The sequence below is a fragment of the Pan paniscus genome, chromosome 5, assembly GCF_029289425.2.
Source record: "Pan paniscus chromosome 5, NHGRI_mPanPan1-v2.0_pri, whole genome shotgun sequence".
Lineage (NCBI taxonomy): Eukaryota > Metazoa > Chordata > Mammalia > Primates > Hominidae > Pan > Pan paniscus.
Window position 1 is genome coordinate 135938158 of NC_073254.2, and position 20099 is coordinate 135958256.

At 39.2% G+C, this 20099-nt stretch overlaps 1 protein-coding gene across 1 annotated transcript in view; it reads right to left on the reverse strand.

Annotated features, from left to right (window-relative positions):
• Positions 1-3877: 3877 nt before the first annotated feature.
• Positions 3878-20099, reverse strand: part of FRK (fyn related Src family tyrosine kinase) — a 127492-nt gene continuing 111270 nt past the window's right edge. Inside the window, exons 6-8 of the mRNA XM_003827562.6 lie at positions 18675-18856; positions 17455-17620; positions 3878-17060 (exon numbers count right to left, since the gene is read on the reverse strand). Of these exons, the coding sequence (XP_003827610.4) occupies positions 16849-17060; positions 17455-17620; positions 18675-18856 (560 nt within the window). The 3' untranslated portion in view covers positions 3878-16848. The remainder of the gene's footprint in view (positions 17061-17454; positions 17621-18674; positions 18857-20099) is intronic.

Here is a 20099-nt window from a genome sequence, read left to right on the forward strand (position 1 = left end):
GCTTCTGATAGCCTGACTACATGATCTCCAAGGTTCCTATCAGTTCTAAAATTCTGCAGTTCTATGAAAATAGATTGATGAAGATAATGCCCAAGGAAGATTTTATTGCAAGATCACTTCTGTCTGACTCAGCCCCCAAAACTTAGGGTTTGAACTAAGGATATGTTAAAGCCAAATAAGAACACTTCTGCATTATTCATAAGCCAATTAACCAGATAAAAGAAGAAACATTTCTCCAAAGACTTTGATGATATGTTTTCTTAAAATAGCCTTGCTTTTCTTTGTTTTGTTTTTCCTTCCTTTTCCCTTTTATTTTTTCTTATAATTACATTATTTGGGATGATTCAAATATCTTCTCTCTGACACATTAAAACTTCAGCTTCTTGTTACCTCTTTGACACTGTTTTAACATATTCCAATTGATTTCATACTTCATCTGCAATAAGCCATATTGTTTCAATTAGACCTAACATCCACATTCAAGAAAAATGAAAAGATATTTTACTTGGATTTAGTTGAAATTTTTCTTTTTTTACCTGTTTCTCTAGTCTAGATAAAACATATTTCTAAAGAAAAGCAAACTGCTTACTCTCAGAATATTAGCAAACTAGATTAATGTTTGGGAACAGGTAAGAAAATGTCACCATGAAACTCTTATTACAACAGTATATGGTTAGTCCTGGAATAGGAGATGTATTCGTTCAAAATACGTTTTTACTATATTCCAGGCTTAAATTCCCCTAAGGCAAAGAAATTTTGTTTAACAAAGAAGGCCTATATTATGCAATCCATACAAATTCAATAAGCAAGATAGCAGTTAGTTATTCTTTCAGATTTGAGTCACTAATCGTTCCTACATTATTCTATGTATTCTATTTTGGCCAAAATAACCTCTGGCAATCATTTATAGAGCATTCAAACGAGACCTAGTCTCTCCCATTTTTAGAAACACAAACACACACACACACACACACACACACACACACACACACACTCTCTGAATTTCAAATCCACAGTTAGTTATGTCTCCTCTCACCTTCACAGCTCCATGTTGGAAAAAGTTGTCAGTCCAATAAATGTTGCCCCCAACCTCATATCTCTCACTTGTGCCTCAACCCACTGCAGTCTACTGTTGATCCCACTTCTCAGGTGAAGATGCTCTTCTTTAGGGCCTCCACGTTGCCAAAAGCTAACAGCAGTCTTTAGTTAACATCTCAAATTAAATGTTTCATAACATCTTAAACTGATTAACTAACAAGCTCCTATGATCACCACTACCCACCAGCTTCCTTTCTGTAGTCCCATATTTTAATTACTCCTGGAGGACATCCTTGATACAAAATTCTTCCTGGCCCACATAGCCAAACAGTTGGCAAGTTCTGCTATTTCCACCTCCAAATGTCTCACGTGCGTCATTGTTTTCATTATCTCCTGCCTTCCACTAAGCTGACCCACTATTACCTCTCTCCCAGACAATCCATCCTCCTAAATTATCTCTCCATATCCATTCTTATCCTCATCAAAGCCATACTTTAAATAAAATAATATTTTAAGGTCCAAATTAGGTCATATTGTGTCCGGAATTGGTGGGTTCTTGGTCTCACTGACTTCAAGAATGAAGCCACGGACCCCCGCGGTGAGTGTTACAGTTCTTAAAGGCAGCACGTCCGCATGTCCGGAGTTTGTTCCTTCTGATGTTCGGATGTGTTCGGAGTTTCTTCCTTCTGGTGGGTTCGCGGTCCCGCTGGCTCAGGAGTGAAGCTGCGGACCTTCGCGGTGTGTGTTACAGCTCTTAAGGTGGCGCGTCTGGAGTTGTCCGTTCCTCCCTGTGGGTTCGTGGTGTCACTGGCTTCAGGAGTGAAGCTGCAGACCTTCGTGGTGAGTGTTACAGCTCATAAAGGCAGTGTGGACCCAAAGAGTAAGCAGCTGCAAGATTTATTGCAAAGAGCGGAAGTACAAAGCCACCACAGTGTGGAAGGGGACCCAAGTGGGTTGGCACTGCTGGCTCCAGCAGCCTGCTTTTATTCTCTTATCTGGCCCCACCCACATCCTGCTGACTGGTCCATTTTACAGAGAGCCGATTGGTCTGTTTTACAGAGCTGATTGGTCCGTTTTGACAGGGTGCTGATTGGTGCGTTTACAATCCCTGAGCTAGACACAAAAGTTCTCCACATCCCCACTAGATAAGCTGGATACAGAGTGTCCACACAAAGGTTCTCCAAGTCCCCACCAGAGTAGCTAGATACAGAGTGTCCATTGGTGCATTCACAAACCCTGAGCTAGACACAGGGTGCTGATTGGTGCGTTTACAAACCTTGAGCTAGATACAGTGCCGATTGGTGTATTTACAATCCCTTAGCTAGACATAAAGGTTTTCCAAGTCCCCACCAGAGTAGCTAGATACAGAGTGTCCATTGGTGCATTCACAAACCCTGAGCTAGACACAGGGTGCTGATTGGTGTGTTTACAAACCTTGAGCTAAATACAGAGTGCCAATTGGTGTATTTACAATCCCTTTGCTACACATAAAGGTTCTCCAAGTCCCCCCCAGACTCAGGAGCCCAGCTGGCTTCACCATGCGGATCCCGCACCAGGGCTGCAGGTGGAGCTGCCTGCCAGTCCTGTGCCCTGCACCCGCACTCCTCAGCCCTTGAGTGGTCAATGGGACTGGGCGCCCTGGAGCAGGGGGCGGCACTCCTCTAGGAGGCTCCGGCAGCACAGGAGCCCACGGCGGGGAGGGGAGGCTCAAGCATGGCGGGCTGCAGGTACCCAGCCCTGTCCCGCAGGGAGGCAGCTAAGGCCCAGCTAGAAGTCGAGCACAGCAGCTGCTGGCCCAGGTGCTAAGCCCCTCACTGCCCGGGGTGGGCGGGGCCGGCTGGCAGCTCGGAGTGTGGGGCCCACCGAGCCCACGCCCACCCGGAACTCATGCTGGCCCGCAAGCGCCGCGCGCAGCCCCAGTTCCCGCCCATGCCTCTCCCTCCACACCTCCCCGCAAGCTGAGGGAGCCGGCTCTGGCCTCGGCCAGCCCAGGAAGGGGCTCCCACAGTGCAGTGGCGGGCTGAAGGGCTCCTCAAGCACAGCCAGAGTGGGCACCAAGGCCGAGGAGGCGCTGAGAGCAAGCAAGGGCTGTGAGGGCTGCCAGCACACTGTCACCTCTCAATATTAACAATTTCAAGGTTTTCAGTGACTGCCCAGTGGGATTAAGATTCTGATTATTAATCTCAACTATACGAACCTCTATGATTGGGACTGGACATGCCTGGCCAGCCTTAATGTGAGTACTTTCCCCCTCACTCCCACACTCCCATCAAACTGGGTCTATGTCTTTGCCATGCATACCTTCGGACTAGAGGTACTTAATAAGCTTTTCATCTGTAAGACCACAGGTAATCACCACTTTCTTTATTTTTCCCCAACCCCCAGGACCAGTTAGGAGTATTTGTTATTCACTCCCACAGCATCCCGCATTTCTCCTCTATAATACTCAGCATAACCTACTTAAGTACTTTCTGTGTGACTTTTGTTTAACTTCCATATGTTGCAGGATACTATTTTAAGATATTAGCTAATGTTTTTCCCAGGTATTTTCTGTTATGCTTTAGTCCTCCCACTTTGGACTACTAGACTATGAGGCTCTATCATCTAAAGGGAGGATTATTATGGTTGAAAAATAGGAAAACACAAGTCAAATTCTTGTCGTTAGAGTTTTAAAATCCAAGGCTTTTGAAATGAATTTATCAGTCTTCTGGTCCACCCCACCTAAGTTCAGCATCATAAAAGACTAAAGATTCAAGTGCAAAGGGAAGAATGGAGTTAAACGAACATTCACAGTTTGGTAAGCCCTGCTCTACAATGTGAAGAGGAAGAATGGGAGGACTTCTGGGTGAGGTGGGGGAATCTGAGAGCAGAGGGTACCTATGTTCATTCCCGAGTAGAGACTGAGAGGAGGAAAGCTTCCAAGTACTTTCTCACATATGGCATGGTAGAGGGGAGAAGAGCTCCTGGTTGTGGGAGCATTTAGGCAGAGGGGTTGAATTCTTCCTTTGGACTACATAAGGATATAGAAATGGATTAGAAAGAGTTGAGGCCACATTCACTTCAATTGGGAGAGAAGACATCTCAGCAGATAGCCACATAGACAGGTAATGACATGATACTGGCACCAGACAATTCCTCCTGCCCCAAAGCCTTAACATGCTAAAGGCACATAGCACTTAGGGAAAAATGCTAGAAATAACATTTATTTTCCAATACCTGGCAGAATTAAGATTTTAAGTAGATAATGTGTTATTCAGAAATTGGGTGTGCCAGTCTCTAGAAATAGAGATTAGACATCACAGTTTCTTAAATAGCATAGCATTTCAGCCCTCCAATACTAGAATTCCTGAGGTCAGCAATCCAAGGATGGCATGGCAACTTCCCTTTCATCAATGACCCACACCCTACTTAGAAGTGACTTCCGGGCCGGGCACAGTGTCTCACGCCTGTAATCCCAGCACTTTGGGGGGCCAAGGCGGGTGGATTGCCTGAGCTCAGGAGTTCGAGATCAGCCTGGACAACATGGTGAAACCCCGTCACTACTAAAATACAAAAAAATTAGCGGGATGTGGTGGCGTGCGCCTGTAATCCCAACTACTTGGGAGGCTGAGGCAGGAGAATCACTTGAAATCAGGAGGCAGAGGTTGCAGTGAGCTGAGATCCTGCTATTGCACTCCAGCCTGGGTGACAGAGCGAGACTTCGTCTCAAAAAAAAAAAAAAAAAAAAAAGAAGTGACTTCCATCTCTAAGTGTTCCTCATGATCTAAGATGGCTGCCAGGGTTAAGGCTTAAGACTTAACAAAGGAGAAAAAGACAAAGAACGGCCCATGCCAGCTGTTTACCATACAAAGTCTTCCTAGAATTCCTGCAAACCAACTTTCTCTTACATATCTTTCGCAACCTCTAGCTGCAAAAGAGGGACGGCAGTGTGATCTTTCAGCTGGTTCTGCTACTAAGGAGGAAAGTGAGAATGGATCCTTAGACGATAATTTAATTCTTAGGAGGAAAACAAGAAGGTAAAAACTGTGCATGTAGGTTTGTGAGCTAAGATTCACATGCCCAGTTGGTCTCCCCTGATATTAAGCTTAGAGAAAAACAGGGTGTATTTCTCTGTTAACAATTATATCCAAACATTTAGTTCAATACTTCTACTTAGTAAGCAATCAATATATGCTGAATGAATAAATATAATAATTAATGAAGAAGAAATGGATAACTGAGTACTTGTGACCTTCCACCACTCAGCCTCACTTAGAGTTTGTTTTATCACAGTGCAACAGGCTTTAGTGCTACTTAGTGAGTATTTCTGGAGAGCTCTATGTCTGGGTACATGGTAAGATTGTATATCCATCATTCCTTGTGTCTGGGTGAAGCCACGTAATTGTGGCCAATGAGTGGGAGCAAAAGAGACATGTGTATCTTTTGGGCCCAAGGATGGAACTGCCAACATGAGATCCGCTAGAGCTTTCGTTCCTACTGCCACAGCAACCAACAACGTCTAAGCTGGAGGTTTCTCCATTAGCCTGGGACTTTGAGAAAGGTGACATGAAGCAGATGATCTGCAGTAAATGGCATCAGCAAGATCATATCCCCTGGATTCACAGACTTACTTTCTTCATCATACAAATGCAAACTCTTAACATAGTCAACTGAGGAGACATTTCACTTGCTATGAACACATTGAATTTATATTTTAGATCCACAATCAACTTGACTTCTGAAACAGTTGACTTTTAAAAGTCAAGGTAAAAATAATCACTTTGATATAATTATCATAATAAATCCAGTGTGAATAAAAATAGAATACATAGGGCAAAATATAATTTCAAGAAAAACCATTGCCTTAATATTTTAAAGAATACAGAAATAAAAATGTTTAAAAATTGTAAGTAGTTACATTTGAATCAGGGTAAATAATAGCATTATAACGAGTGGTACAATTAAAAGAGGTCTTCTTTAATCCCTGTTGCTACATATAAATTAGTCATATGTAATATGTGTCACATGTAACTGTACAATATAAATATTAAAGAATACAATATAAAAACATGCATGTTTTTAAGAGAAAAATCTCACTGTGGTAGCTTTAAAGTATACAAATCTGGCTAATTGATTTTATTTCTTATTTTTTGAATCAATAATTAAATATAGATTTTGAAAATTGATTAAAAGCTATGATATATTTTTACTCTGAAATTTTGTGGACCATAAAAATTAAATGTAACTTGGTTAATACCAAGCAGTTTTCTTTTTCACAAATAGTATAATTGAAGCCTCTATTCTAAAATATCAGAAAATCATTATAAAGCAATATTTAGTTTCTTCCAAACAGGGCAGTTTTAGTTGCTTTTAACCACTTTTTCCCAACATACAACTTCTGGTTATTAGGTAATATGACTTGAATCCTCTGCATGGTAATACTTCCAACTGGACACTTGAGGTGTGTTTGAGATATAGCACCCTTTTCTGGAAAAGCTGATTATTCTCCATGAAAATGAAAAAGATGTTACATTGACGTCTGTTGCTTCAAATGAATAATAGATAACTACCTAGGCAAGAAGAGTAAATGGAAATAATTGGGCATCTCTTTTCTTGTAATTTAATCTTATAACATCTCTGTATATAGTGTCATCTGAATGTAGATTGAAGCTAAACTTGTTAAGGCTTTTGAAATTCAGGGTTTACATACTACTTTGTTCTCCAGTATATTTCTAAATTTCATAAATAACTTGAGAGGCCTACTAACATCACTTTCTTAACAAAAGCAGAGAAAAATCTAAAAGAGTTTAGTGGGGGAATGTAGGCAGTAAGAGGATAACACTGAAAATTAAGATATGAATTTAAAAGATTTTTAGATACTTTCCAGCATTTTTTTGATCCTATGACACTGAATATTTGCATCATGTTGAAGATTACAGACTGAATCTTCTACATGATAATTCCAGAAAAAACAAGAATCAAACATTGTCAGATCAGCCCACTGGCAATTCCAATACCCAGGTGTACAAACCTCATTTACTTTTACTTTAAGAATGGCCTTTCTCTTGAATTAAATGATGATGCAATTTGAATAAGGTACCCAAATCATCACCATTCTAGCTCACATAATGTGTCTTTGTAAAGAATCATAATGAGTCACCAATGACACAATACCAGAAAGGCTATTTGGTTCAGAAATCATATGCTCAACCAGACCATGAAAAAAGTGATTGTAGGTATGGCATATGCTTAACAATCCATGGAACACCAGCTGGGCTCTGCTTCCTTCAGGAAGCTCCAGCTGGGTAGTGGTATGGCATCCTTCCAATGGCAACAGTTTCCTTTAGGCCTCCACAGAGTCGGAAGAGTTTGGGCCCCTCCTGGTTCATTAGATCCACACGGTCATCATACAGATATTGTGGGTAGAAGCTGAGGGTGAGCCTAGCCTGATGTTACCCCACAAGCTAGTTCTTTGTTTGTCTTTTAAGTCAACCCATTCCCACAGCCAGTTTGCAGATTCCTGGTCACTCTGACTTTAACTTTGTTTTTGATGACAAAATATTCAGGTTCCACAACTATTCAGAGTCTACCCTGTGCCTCTTTTGACCTTAGGTAACTTAAATCTATTCCCTTATTTCCTTCCTTACCCTCTTTTAAAAAAAAAAAGAGAAAGAAAAACTTAATGGAACATTGAATTTTCTTTATTGCAAATTCTTAGGGTTTCTGTCAAAAGAGATTTGAAATACAACATGAAATGATGTACTCACATCCCTCACCACCATCTCCAAATAACTGAATTACATAAATAAAACATTATGTGAAAAGTGCTTTGCTACAATTTATGGGAGGTAAATTTAAGAAGAGCTGGCTCATTGTAGGAAAATTCAACTTATCTTTTCCTGATCCTTTTATTTAATACAGGGAGAGAAATTTATGGCAGTTAAAAAAAATCTATTACTGTTTCTCATAACTGAATCCATTATTTTTCTCCATGATCCATCAGGTAAAAACAAGAATAATAGATTGCTTTGACAGAACCTTGAACATAAATGTCCCCAAGAATCAAACACAGTAAGTTAAACGGGTATCAGGTGGTATTAAAACAGGAAAGGATAAACTTCTTTTCATATTTCAAAATCAGATCTTACTTAAAAATTTATTATTATTAGCTACTAAAAAGAAACAAACTATATAGTGGCTGAATTTGCACATTGAAATGGGAATATTTCTATTCATTTCTATATGTGCGCAAGAAAAATTAAACATGAAATGAATTCAAAGAAAAGGAACTATTTTCTTTCCATTTATGCTAACTGGTTATTTATAATTTACTCCTTGATTGCATTAGACTAGATGACTTTAAATAAACAAGTTGTTCTATACACAGTCAACTAATTTGAAAGATTAGTGTTGATCTTATCTTAGAAATACTTTCTGTTTATAAAGGAATCAAGGGGTTCTATAATCTTTAGCTTCACATGACCCATTTAATTTCAAGGTCATCAGGAAAGTTTGGGTATATATGCACACATCTGCCTGGAATACACACACACACACCATATAAACACACAAAAAAATAAATATATACACACTCACATACCCGCATGTATATATTTAGAGAGAGAGAAAGGAGGGAGATGAGGTGATGATGATGATAGATGGGTGGATAGATAGATACAGAGATAGATAATTCTAACCATTAATTCATCTCAGGGAATGTTCTCCTTAATGAACACCTCTCCAGCATCTCATATTCTCTGCTTTTATTCAGATAAGCCAACCTCTCAACTTGTCTCTGAGGAAGGTGACCACATTCCCAGATTCAGAGTCAGAACTTATTTTAATCCAATCAGCACATAACATTCACATTAAGCCTATTTTTGGTCCATGGCTGGGCATAGGACCCAAGTTTGCTGGAACACAAAAATGAAAATAATTTTTAATCCAAGCTTGGGATAGAGATTTCCCATTTTCTCTTGCCAGATGAGGAGAAGAGAACGTGGAACCCCAGTTTTGCCATTGATAGCCATCTGTGACCCTGGGAAGGAGGGCAATGCTGATGGCAGAGGGAGGTTTGGAAAGGACATGGGTCTTCGTTCACATTGAACTGCTAATGATATTGTGCCTGGAGCCCTCCCTACTTCCTGTCTCCCAGTTAAAAGAGTTTACAAATTTACTTCTTGTTTAATCTACTTTGAATTTGGGTTTCTGTAACTGTTTAGATAGGCGCTTCTCCTTTAAAGAAAGGCATGAGAATATACTCAAAATATTCTGCTTTCTCATGGCTTGTTTCATTCCTATTGCTTTACACTGGAAGATCTTTGAATATATATTTGATTTTGAAACCATCTTGGAAAAGTCTACCTAGTTATCTAATGAGACAGATAATTTGATACATGCATTGTTTAAAAAAACAATAACTTTGTTACAAAGTTTAATTCAAACTTAAGATGAGTAAAAACCCTCTTATCCTACCAGACCAAAAAAAAAAAAAAACTTTCATAACCAAGTTTGGACATTATTCCTAGCCTCTAGTTCTGAAATAGAGTTTGACCTATTTTGTAGTCCATTTAAAACTCTGGTCTGATTGCTGGCAAGATGGCCGAATAGGAACAGCTCTGGTCTGCAGCTCCCAGTGAGATCAACGCAGAAGGCGGGTGATTTCTGCATTTCCAACTGAGGTACCCAGTTCATATCAGTGGGACTGGTTGGACAGTGGGTGCAGCCCATGGAGGGCCAGCTGAAACAGGGTGGGGTGTCACCTCACCCAGGAAGCACAAGGGGTCAGGGAACTATCTCCTCTACCCGGGCAGCCATTTGGGCAGACACTGAACTAGCTGCAGGAGTTTTATTTTCCATACCTCAGTGGTGCCTGGAATGCCAGCAAGGCAGAACCATTCACTCCCCTGGAAGGGGGGCTGAAGCCAGGGAGCCAAGTGGTCTAGCTTGGCGGGTCCCACCCCCATGGAGCCCAGCAAGCTAAGATTCAATGGCTTGAAATCCTCATTGCAAGCACAGCAGTCTGAGGTCGACCTGGGACACTCGAGCTTGGAGGGAGGAGGGCCGTCTGCCATTGCTGAAGCTTGAGTAGTCATTTTACCCTCACAGTCTAAACAAAGCTGCCTGGGAGTTCGAATTGGGTAGAGCCCACCACCTCAGCTCAGCAAGGCCACTCTGGCCAGACTGCCTCTCTAGATTCCTCCTCTCTGGGCAGGGCATCTCTAAAAAAAAGGCAGTCAGGGACTAATAGATAAAACCCCATCTCCCTGGGACAGAGCACCTGTGGGAAGGGGTGGATATGGGAGCAGCTTCAGCAGACTTAAATATCCCTGCCAGACAGCTCTGAAGAGAGTAGTGGATTTCCCAGCACAGTGCTCGAGCTCTGGTAAGAGTCAGACTGCCTCCTCAAGTGGGTCCCTGACCCTCGTTTATCCTGATTGGGAGATATCTCCCAGTAGGGGCCAACAGACACCTCATACAGGAGAGCTCTGGCTGGCATCCGGTGGGTGCCCCTCTGGGACGAAGCTTCCAGAGGAAAGAACAGTTAGCAATCTTTGCTGTTCTGCAGCCTCCACTCGTGACACCAAGGCAAACAGCATCTGGAGTGGACCTCCAGCAAACTCCAGCAGACCTGCAGCAGAGGGCACTAACTCTTAGAAGGAAAACTAACAAACAGAAAGGAATAGTATGTCCACTCAGAGACCCCATCCGAACATCAGCAGGATCAAAGACCAAAAGTAGATAAATCCAGGAAGATGAGGAGAAACCAGCGCAAAACAGCTGAAAATTCAAAAAAACAGAATGCCTCTTCTCCTCCAAAGGATCACAACTCCTTGCCAGCAAGGGAATAAAACTGGATGGAGAATGAGTTTGACGGATGGATAGAAGTAGGCCTCAGAAGGTGGGTAATAACAAACTCCTCCAAGCTAAAGGAGCATGTTCTAACCCAATGCAAGGAAGTTAAGAACATTGTAAAAAGATTAGAGGAATTGCTAACTAGAATAACAAGTATAGAGAAGCACATAAATGACCTGATGGAGCTGAAAAATACAGCATGAGAACTTCATGAAGCATACACAATTATCAATAGCCAAGTCGATAAAGCACAAGAAAGGATATCAAAGATTGAAGATCAACTTAATGAAATAAAGGAGAAGACAAGATTAGAGAAAAAAGAGTGAAAAGGAACTAACAAAGCCTCCAAGAAATATGGGATTATGTGAAAACACCAAGTCTACGTTTGATTGGTGTACCTGAAAGTGACGGGGAGAATGGAACCAAGTTGGAAAACACTCCTCAGGATATTATCCAGGAGAACATCCCCAACCTAGCAAGACAGGCCAACATTCAAATTAAGGAAATACAGAGAACACCACAAAGATACTCCTCGAGCAGAGCAACCCCAAGACATATAATCGTCATATTCACCAAGGTTGAAATGAAGGAAAAAATGTTAAGGGCAGCCAGAGAGAAAGGTCAGGTTACCCACAAAGGGAAGCCCATCAGACTAACAGAGGATCTCTCTGCAGACACCTTACAAGCCAGAATAGAGTAGGGGCCAATATTCAACATTCTTAAAGTAAAGAATTTTCAACCCAGAATTTCATATCCAACCAAACTCAGTTTCATAAGCGAAGGAGAAATAAAATCCTTTACAGACAAGCAAATGCTGAGAGATTTTGTTACCACCAGGCCTGCCCTAAAAGAGCTCCTGAAGGAAGCACTAAACATAGAGAGGAACAATCAATACCAGCCACTGCAAAAACATACCAAATTGTAAAGATCATCGAGGATACGAAGAAACTGCATCAACTTTCGGGCAAAATAACCAGCTAGCATCATATGACAGGATCAAATTCACACATAACAATACTAACCTTAAATGTAAACAGGCTGAATGCCCCAAGTAAAAGACAGAATGGCAAATTGGATAAAGACTCAAGACCCATCAGTGTGCTGTATTCAGGAGACCCATCTCACATGCAAAGAGACACACAGGCTCAAGATAAATGGATGGAGGAATATTTACGAAGCAAACGGAAAGCAGAAAAAAAAAGCAAGGGTTGCAATCCTAGTCTCTGATATAACAGACTTTAAATCAACAAAGATCAAAAGAGACAAAGAAGGGCATTACATAATGGTAAACAGATCAATGCAACAAGAATAGCTAACTATCCTAAATATATATACACCCAATACAGGAGCACCCAGATTCATAAAGCAAGTTCTTAGAGAACTACAAAGAGACTTAGACTCCCACACAATAATAGTGGGAAATTTTAATAGCCCGCTGTCAATATTAGACAGATAAATGAGACAGAAAATTAACAAAGATATTCAGAACTTGAACTCAGCTCTGGACCAAGTGGACCTAACAGACATCTACAGAATTCTCTACCCCAAATCAACAGAATATACATTCTTCTCAGCACCTCATCGCACTTATTCTAAAAGTGATCACATAATTGGAAGTAAAACACTCCTCAGCAAATGCAAAAGAACGGAAGTCATAACAAACAGTCTCTAAGACCACAGTGCAATCAAATTAGAACTCAGGATTAAAACTGACAGAAAACCTAACAACTACTTGGAAACTGAACAACCTGCTCCTGAATGACTACTGGGTAAATAATAAAATTAAGGCAGAAATAAAGTTGTTCATTGAAACCAATGAGAACAAAAACACAACATACCAGAATCTCTGGGACACATTTAAAGCAGTGTGTAGAGGGAAATTTATAGCACCAACTGCCCACAAGAGGAATCAGGAAAGAACTAAAATCTATACCCTAATATCACAATTAAAAGTACTAGAGAAGCAAGAGCAAACAAATTCAAAAGCTAGCAGAAGACAAGAAATAACTAAGATCAGAACAGAACTGAAGGTGATAGAGACATGAAAAACCTTTCAAAAAATCAGTGAATCCAGGATCTGATTTTTTGAAAAGATCAACAAAATAGAATGCTAGCCAGACTAATAAAGAAGAAAAGAGAGCAGAATCAAATAGACACAATAAAAAATGATAAAGCGGAGATCACCACTGATCCCACAGAAATACAAAATACCATCAGAGATTACTATAAATACCTCTAAGCAAATAAACTAGAAAATCTAGAAGAAATGGGTAAATTCCTGCAAACATACACCCTCCAAAGTCTAAACCAGGAAGAAGATGAATCCCTAAATAGACCAATAACAAGTTCTGAAATTGAGGCAGTAATTAATATCCTACCAACCAAAAAAAGTCCAGGACCAGATAGATTCACAGCCGAATTCTACCAGAGGTACAAAGAGGTACAAAGCTAGTACTATTCTTTCTGAAACTATTCCAAACAATAGGAAAAGAGGGACTCCTCCCTAACTCATTTTATGAGGCCAGCATCATCCTGAAACCAAAACCTGGCAGAGACACAACAACAACAACAAAAAAAAAAAAAAAAAAAAAGAGAAAATTTCAGGCCAGTATCCCTGACGAACATCCATGCAAAAATCCTCAATAAAATACTGGCAAACCGAGTGCAGCAGCACATCAAAAAGCTTATCCACCACGATCAAGTTGGCTTCATCCCTGAGACACAAGGCTGGTTCAACATACGCAAATCAATAAACACAATCCATCACATAAACAGAACCAATGACAAAAACCACGTGATGATCTCAATAGATGCAGAAAATTTGATAAAATTCAACACCCCTTCATACTAAAAACTCTCAATAAACTAGGAATTGATGGAACGTAGCTCAAAAAAAAATGACAGATTTAAGACAAAACCACAGCCAATATCATACTGAATGGGTAAAAGCTGGAAGCATTCCCTTTGAAAGCTGGCACAAGACAAGGATGCCCCCTCTCACCACTCCTGTTCAAAATAGTATTGAAAGTTCTGGCCAGGGCAATCAGGCAAGAGAAAGAAATAAAGGGTATTCAAATAGGAAAACAGGAAGTAAAATTGTCTCTGTTTGCAGATGATATGATTGTATATATAGGGAACCCCACCATCTCAGCCCAAAATCTCCTTAAGCTGATAAGCAACTTCAGCAAAGTCTCAGGATACAAAATCAATGTGCAAAAATCACACACATTCCTATACACCAATAACAAACAGAGAGCCAAATCATGAGTGAACTCCCATTTACAATTGCTACAAAGAGAATGAAATATCTAGAATTACAACTTACAAGGGATGCAAAGGACCTCTTCAAGGAGAACTACAAAACACTGCTCAAGGAAATAAGAGAGGACACAAATAAATGGAAAAACATTCCATGCTCATGGATAGGAAGAATCAATATCGTGAAAATGGCCATATTGCCCAAGGCAATTTATATATTCAGTGCTATCCCCATCAAACTACCATTGACTTTCTTCACAGAATTGGAAAAAACTACTTTAAACTTCATATGGAATCAAAAAAGAGCCCGCATAGCCAAGACAATTCTAAGCAAAAAGAACAAAGTTATAGGCATCATGCTACCTGACTTCAAACTATACTACAAGGCTACAGTAAACAAAACAGCATGGTAGTGGTACCAAAACAGTTATCTAGACCAACAGAACAGAACAGAGGCCTCAGAAATAACACCACACATCTACAACCATCTGATCTTTGACAAACCTTACAAAAACAACCAATGGGGAAAGGATTCCCTATTTAATAAATGGTGTTGGGAAAACTAGCTAGCCATATGCAGAAAACTGAAACTGGACCCCTTCCTTACACCTTATACAAAAATTAACTCAAGATGGATTAAAGACTTAAACGTAAGACCTAAAACCATAAAAACCCTAGAAGAAAACCTAGGCAACACCATTCAGGACATAGGCATTGGAAAAGACATCATGACTAAAACACAAAAACCAATGGCAACAAAAGCCCAAATTGAGAAATGGGATCTAATTAAACTAAAGAGCTTCTAGACAGCAAAAGAAACTATCATCAGAGTGAACAGGCAACCTACAGAATGGGAGAAAATTTTTGCAAGCTATCCATCTGACAAAGGGCTAATACCAACAATCTACAAGGAACATAAACAAATTTAAAAGAAAAAAACAAACAACCCCATCAAAAAGTGGGCGAAGGATTTGAACAGACACATTTCAAAAGAAGACATTTATGCAGCCAACAGACATATGAAAAAAAGCTCATCATCTGATCATTAGAGAAATCCAAATCAAAACCACAATGAGATACCATCTCACACCAGTTAGAATGGTGATCATTAAAAAGTCAGGAAACAACAGGATGCTGTTTTGGATGCTAAAGAGGATGTGGAGAAATAGGAACACATTTACACTTTTACTCTGTTGGTGGGAGTATAAATTAGTTCAACCATTGTGGAGGACAGTGTAGCAATTCCTCAAGGATCTAGAACTAGAAATACCATTTGACTCAGCGATCCCATTACTGGGTATGTACCTAAAGGCTTATAAATCATTCTGCTATAAAGACACATGCATGTTTATTGTGGCACTATTCACAATAGCAAAGACTTGGAACCAACCCAAATGCCCATCAACGATAGACTGGATAAAGAAAATGTGGCACATAGACACTATGGAATACTATGCAGCCATAAAAAAGGATGAGTTCATGTCCTTTGCAGGGACATGGATAAAGCTGGAAACCATCATTCTCAACAAACTAACACAAGAACAAAAAACCAAACACAGCATGTTCTCACTCATAAGTGGGAGCTGAACAATGAGAACATATGGCCACAAGGAGGGGAACATCACACACTGGGGCCTGTCAGGGGATGGAGGGCTAGGGGAGGAACAGCACTAGGAGAAATGCCTAATGTAGATGACGGGTTGATGGGTGCAGCAAACCACCATGGCACTTGTACACCTATGTAACAAAACTGCACATTCTGCACATGCACCCCAGAACTTAAACTATAATAAAAAGTAAAAAATAAAAAATAAATAAAACTCTGATCTGTAGGCCAAAGGGTACTTCTTTTTCTTTATTAATTACTCAGAAGTCTAGGCCACAGCAATCCTACTGTTCTCCTCTCATTTTCCTAAACTATTTTGATACCTATTTCTCAGACTTTATGGGCTATTAGACATTTCTCACATTTCCATAGATAATAACTCATCCGTTTTGCAACCTGATTCTCAATATTAAGAGATTAAAACTAATGTATATGACTCTCAGTTGACACATACTGAAGTACAGAAAAATTCCATCATTTCCTTCTGCAAAATGAAAAAGACTTCCATTCGTTTTCTCAACAGCTGCATCATTTTTTTATGCATGGAAAAAAATGTGCAATTACTCCAAGTACAATCAAGTCATTTAACATGGCTTTACCATCATTGTAGTTACAGGATATTTTAAAAGAGAAAAAAAAAATCTCAAAGCACAGGTCCTGCTGTGCAGCAAAGCAATCAAATTCCTTCATAATAACAGCCTGATGGGATTCAGCAATCTGAGGAATAATGAATAACCACTATAATCAGTAAACAGGAAAATGCTACAACAGTCACTGAGTAAAAATTGGACTATCATCTGTTGATTCTCTTGATCGGCATTTCAAACAATAAATGGAAATGTAAGTATCTCTTAAAAAGAAAAATAACTTGGTTTAGTGTGCTTAATTTTACCAGGCAGTGAGGAAATTATATATCACCTTGACTGTCCTGCAGTGTTGCCCAGTCAATAAAATGCACAAATAATCTTTTTCATAATACATGGCCAACTTTATCCTATCACTTGAATATGTCAGGATAAACTGATTGTGCAGTTGGTTGATAACATTGTATTTTGGAATGGATTATTTGAATTTGTTTTGCTAGTTTATTATTTGATATTCTTCTCCAGTGTTCATCTTATGAAGTTATTTGCATCTGAATATGAAGAGTCTGTTTCAAAATAGTCTTCAAGTTTCCAACGCAGTGTCTCAAATGTAGGTCGTTCCTTAGGCTCTGCATTCCAGCACTCCAACATGATGTTGTAAAATTGCTGTGGACAGTTGGATGGTTGCGGAAGTCTATAGTTTTGAGCCAACATCTGGATTACCTGGGCACCTGTCATACCTTGAAAATACAGAACGAAACCAACAACAACAAAAAAAACAAGTTAAAGGTCAGAGTCTTAAACTTATAGCCATTTATACTCTAGGTTACTAAGTAAGTCAATTTCCTTGGCAAAGATTTAAGGTCTGCCATCCCCTTCTCAGGTTACACAGATTAAACTAAATCCTGCAGCAAGTGATGTCTATAAGACTGCAATTCACTAGCAAAGGAGAGGGAAGCAATAAACCACCTCATTAATGCAAATTATCATCATCAAATTTTATCTATCAAGCTCCCACAGGTATGGTATGGTCAGCCTCATAACTCTGCCCTCTAAGTCTGGGCAAAGCAGTTAAAATCACACCTAAGTAAGTGACATGCAGCAGAAAGGTCCACTTCAGAATTAATTACTCACCACTGTAAGGCATTTTGCCATAAGTAATGATTTCATAAAGAAGGATTCCAAATGACCATACATCGGACTTAATGCTGAATTTATTACTACGAATGGCTTCGGGCGCAGTCCACTTCACCGGCAGCTTTATTTCGTGTCTAGATTCATAGATGTCTTCATTATCTACCTGTTAATGTATTAAGGAATCAGGCCGAGTTAAAGCAATTTTTTTTTTTGCTAACCTCATTCATCTATAATCTGCTTCACTTCAAAATTTAGAGAGAAAAGATTCAAAATGAGCTTAGTTCAACTGACAATTACAGTAGCAAATTCTGAATCTTGCATACAAGACTGAAAAATATGTGTGAAGTCATTAATAAAATATTATTTAAGAGCCTACTATGTGCCAAGAATAGCACTGAAAGAAACATTCTACTACATTTGGAGAATTAATACATGATGATTCTGGCTTCACATCTGGTCTTGAGCAAAAAAAAAAAAAAAAAGGAAGCAAAGTCTATTGTTTGATTTACTGATGATATTGAAAAGCCACTGACTTTGATAATTACCATGTAACCACTTGCTAATAATGAAAAGTAGGATCCAAGTGTTTTAAATTAATATATAAACTCACTGGGGTACTAATTAATTTACAAAAAGAAAAAAATGATGAATTCATGAAGATTAAAAGGGAATCATTTATTTGTTGTTTTATGCCCTATGTCCATATTTTTAGGGTACAATGTGGAAATGTAAAATTAATTTAAGAGAAAAACACCTAATATTATATCTCCTATATAGTATCTTTCAGACTGAGGTAAAAATGGGGAAATCAAAAAGCCAATGATTGCTGAAGAATTCTGGCAGCATGCAAATTAATCTGGCATACAGTGAGTAATAGTGGTTTAGGTTAACACTGCACAAAGTGTACTGCTTTTGTAAAGGAAATAGAGGCAAACAGAGGTGACTGGTACTAACTGAAAAATAGATCATTAATTCAACTATAAACTTAAGTACATACTTTCCAATCTGGTTGGTCATTGTTTTCTCTATTTTGTTTCTCCTTGATTAAGAAATAGGAAGGTGCGGGTAGTTTGTAAGGCTTTGGACTACTGAAGTAGTTTATGGACTACAGAACTTGGAGAAACATTGTTTTAAAGAATAACAGTATATCTATTGGTCTACTAACTGTTAGACTTTTGACCTATTACAAAAACTAATTAAAACAAAACTAAATGCACCTTAAAAACTCTGGCAAGTCCAAAATCTGCTACTTTGTAGATATTATGTTCGCCAACGAGGACATTTCTGGCAGCCAGATCTCTGTGAATGTAGTTCCGAGACTCCAGATAGGCCATTCCAGAGGCAACCTGTGCCGCTATGTCTACCTGTTGAGTCAGATGGATTTTTGATCCAGTGTCATCTAAGTAGTAAGAGAAAAGTAAGAAAGTTACCTTAGAGAACATTTGAAGTATGAAAGTGAATTCTGAGAATTTTGAATGTATGAGCTATCAGTGAGATTAAGTACAATGGCACTGATCTGTTGAGCAAAATATATATATTTATCATTAACACAACTTAATTTGCTGTGAAAGGTTAATAAGGCAAGGCCCTCTCTTCCTTGAATGAGTATTACAAGTAACAAGTCATCACATGATCCAAACGTGGCTGCAATTATCTGAGAGTCTGGCTATTTTGCCTTTTTTCTTTTTTAAAAAATTTATTTATCTTTTATTTTAAGTTCAGGGGTACATTTCCAGGTTTGTTATATAGGTAAACTTGTGTCATGGGGGGGTTATTGCACAGATTATTTCATCACCTAGGTATTAAGCCTAGTACCCATTAGTTATTTTTCCTGGTCCTTTCCTTCCTCCCTACCTTCACCCTCTCATAGGATCCAGTATGTGTTGTTCCCCTCTATGTGGGTGAACATAGCTCCCACTTATAAGTGAGAACATGTGGTATTTGCTTTTCTGTTCCTGCATTAGTTTGCTAAGGATAATGGCCTCCAGCTCCATCCATGTTGCTGCAAAGGACATGATTTCATTTTTTATGGCTGCATAGTATTCCATGGTGTATACATACCACATTTTCTTTATCCATTCTACCGTTGATGGGCATTTAGGTTAATTCCATGTCTTTGCTATTGTGAATGGTGCTGCAAGAAACATACATGTGCATGTGTCTTTATAATAAAATAATTTATATTCCTTTGGTTATATATCCAGTAATGGGATTGCTGGTCAAATGGTAGGTCTGTTTTGAGATATTTGAGGAATGGCTGCACTGTCTTCCACAATGGTTGAACTAATGTACACTCCTACGAACAGTGTACAAGCGTTCCTTTCTCTCCACAACCTTGCCAGCATCTGTTATTTTTTTACTTTTTAATAATGGCCATTCTGGCTGGTGAGAGATGGTATCTTGTTGTGGTTTTCATTTGCATTTGTCTAATGATAAGTGCTGTTGAGCTTTTTGTTCACATGATTTCAATACCACATGTCACTGACTAATTTCTTCATGGAAATTATTACTCAACTGCTACTGAATTTCTTTCAAGCACTGCATAATTTGTTTTAGTCATTGAGCCTATAAAACAATACTAACTTTTATGGCTGAGCCAATGAAAAATTCTCATTCTTCCATCATGTTGTTTTTAAAAACTA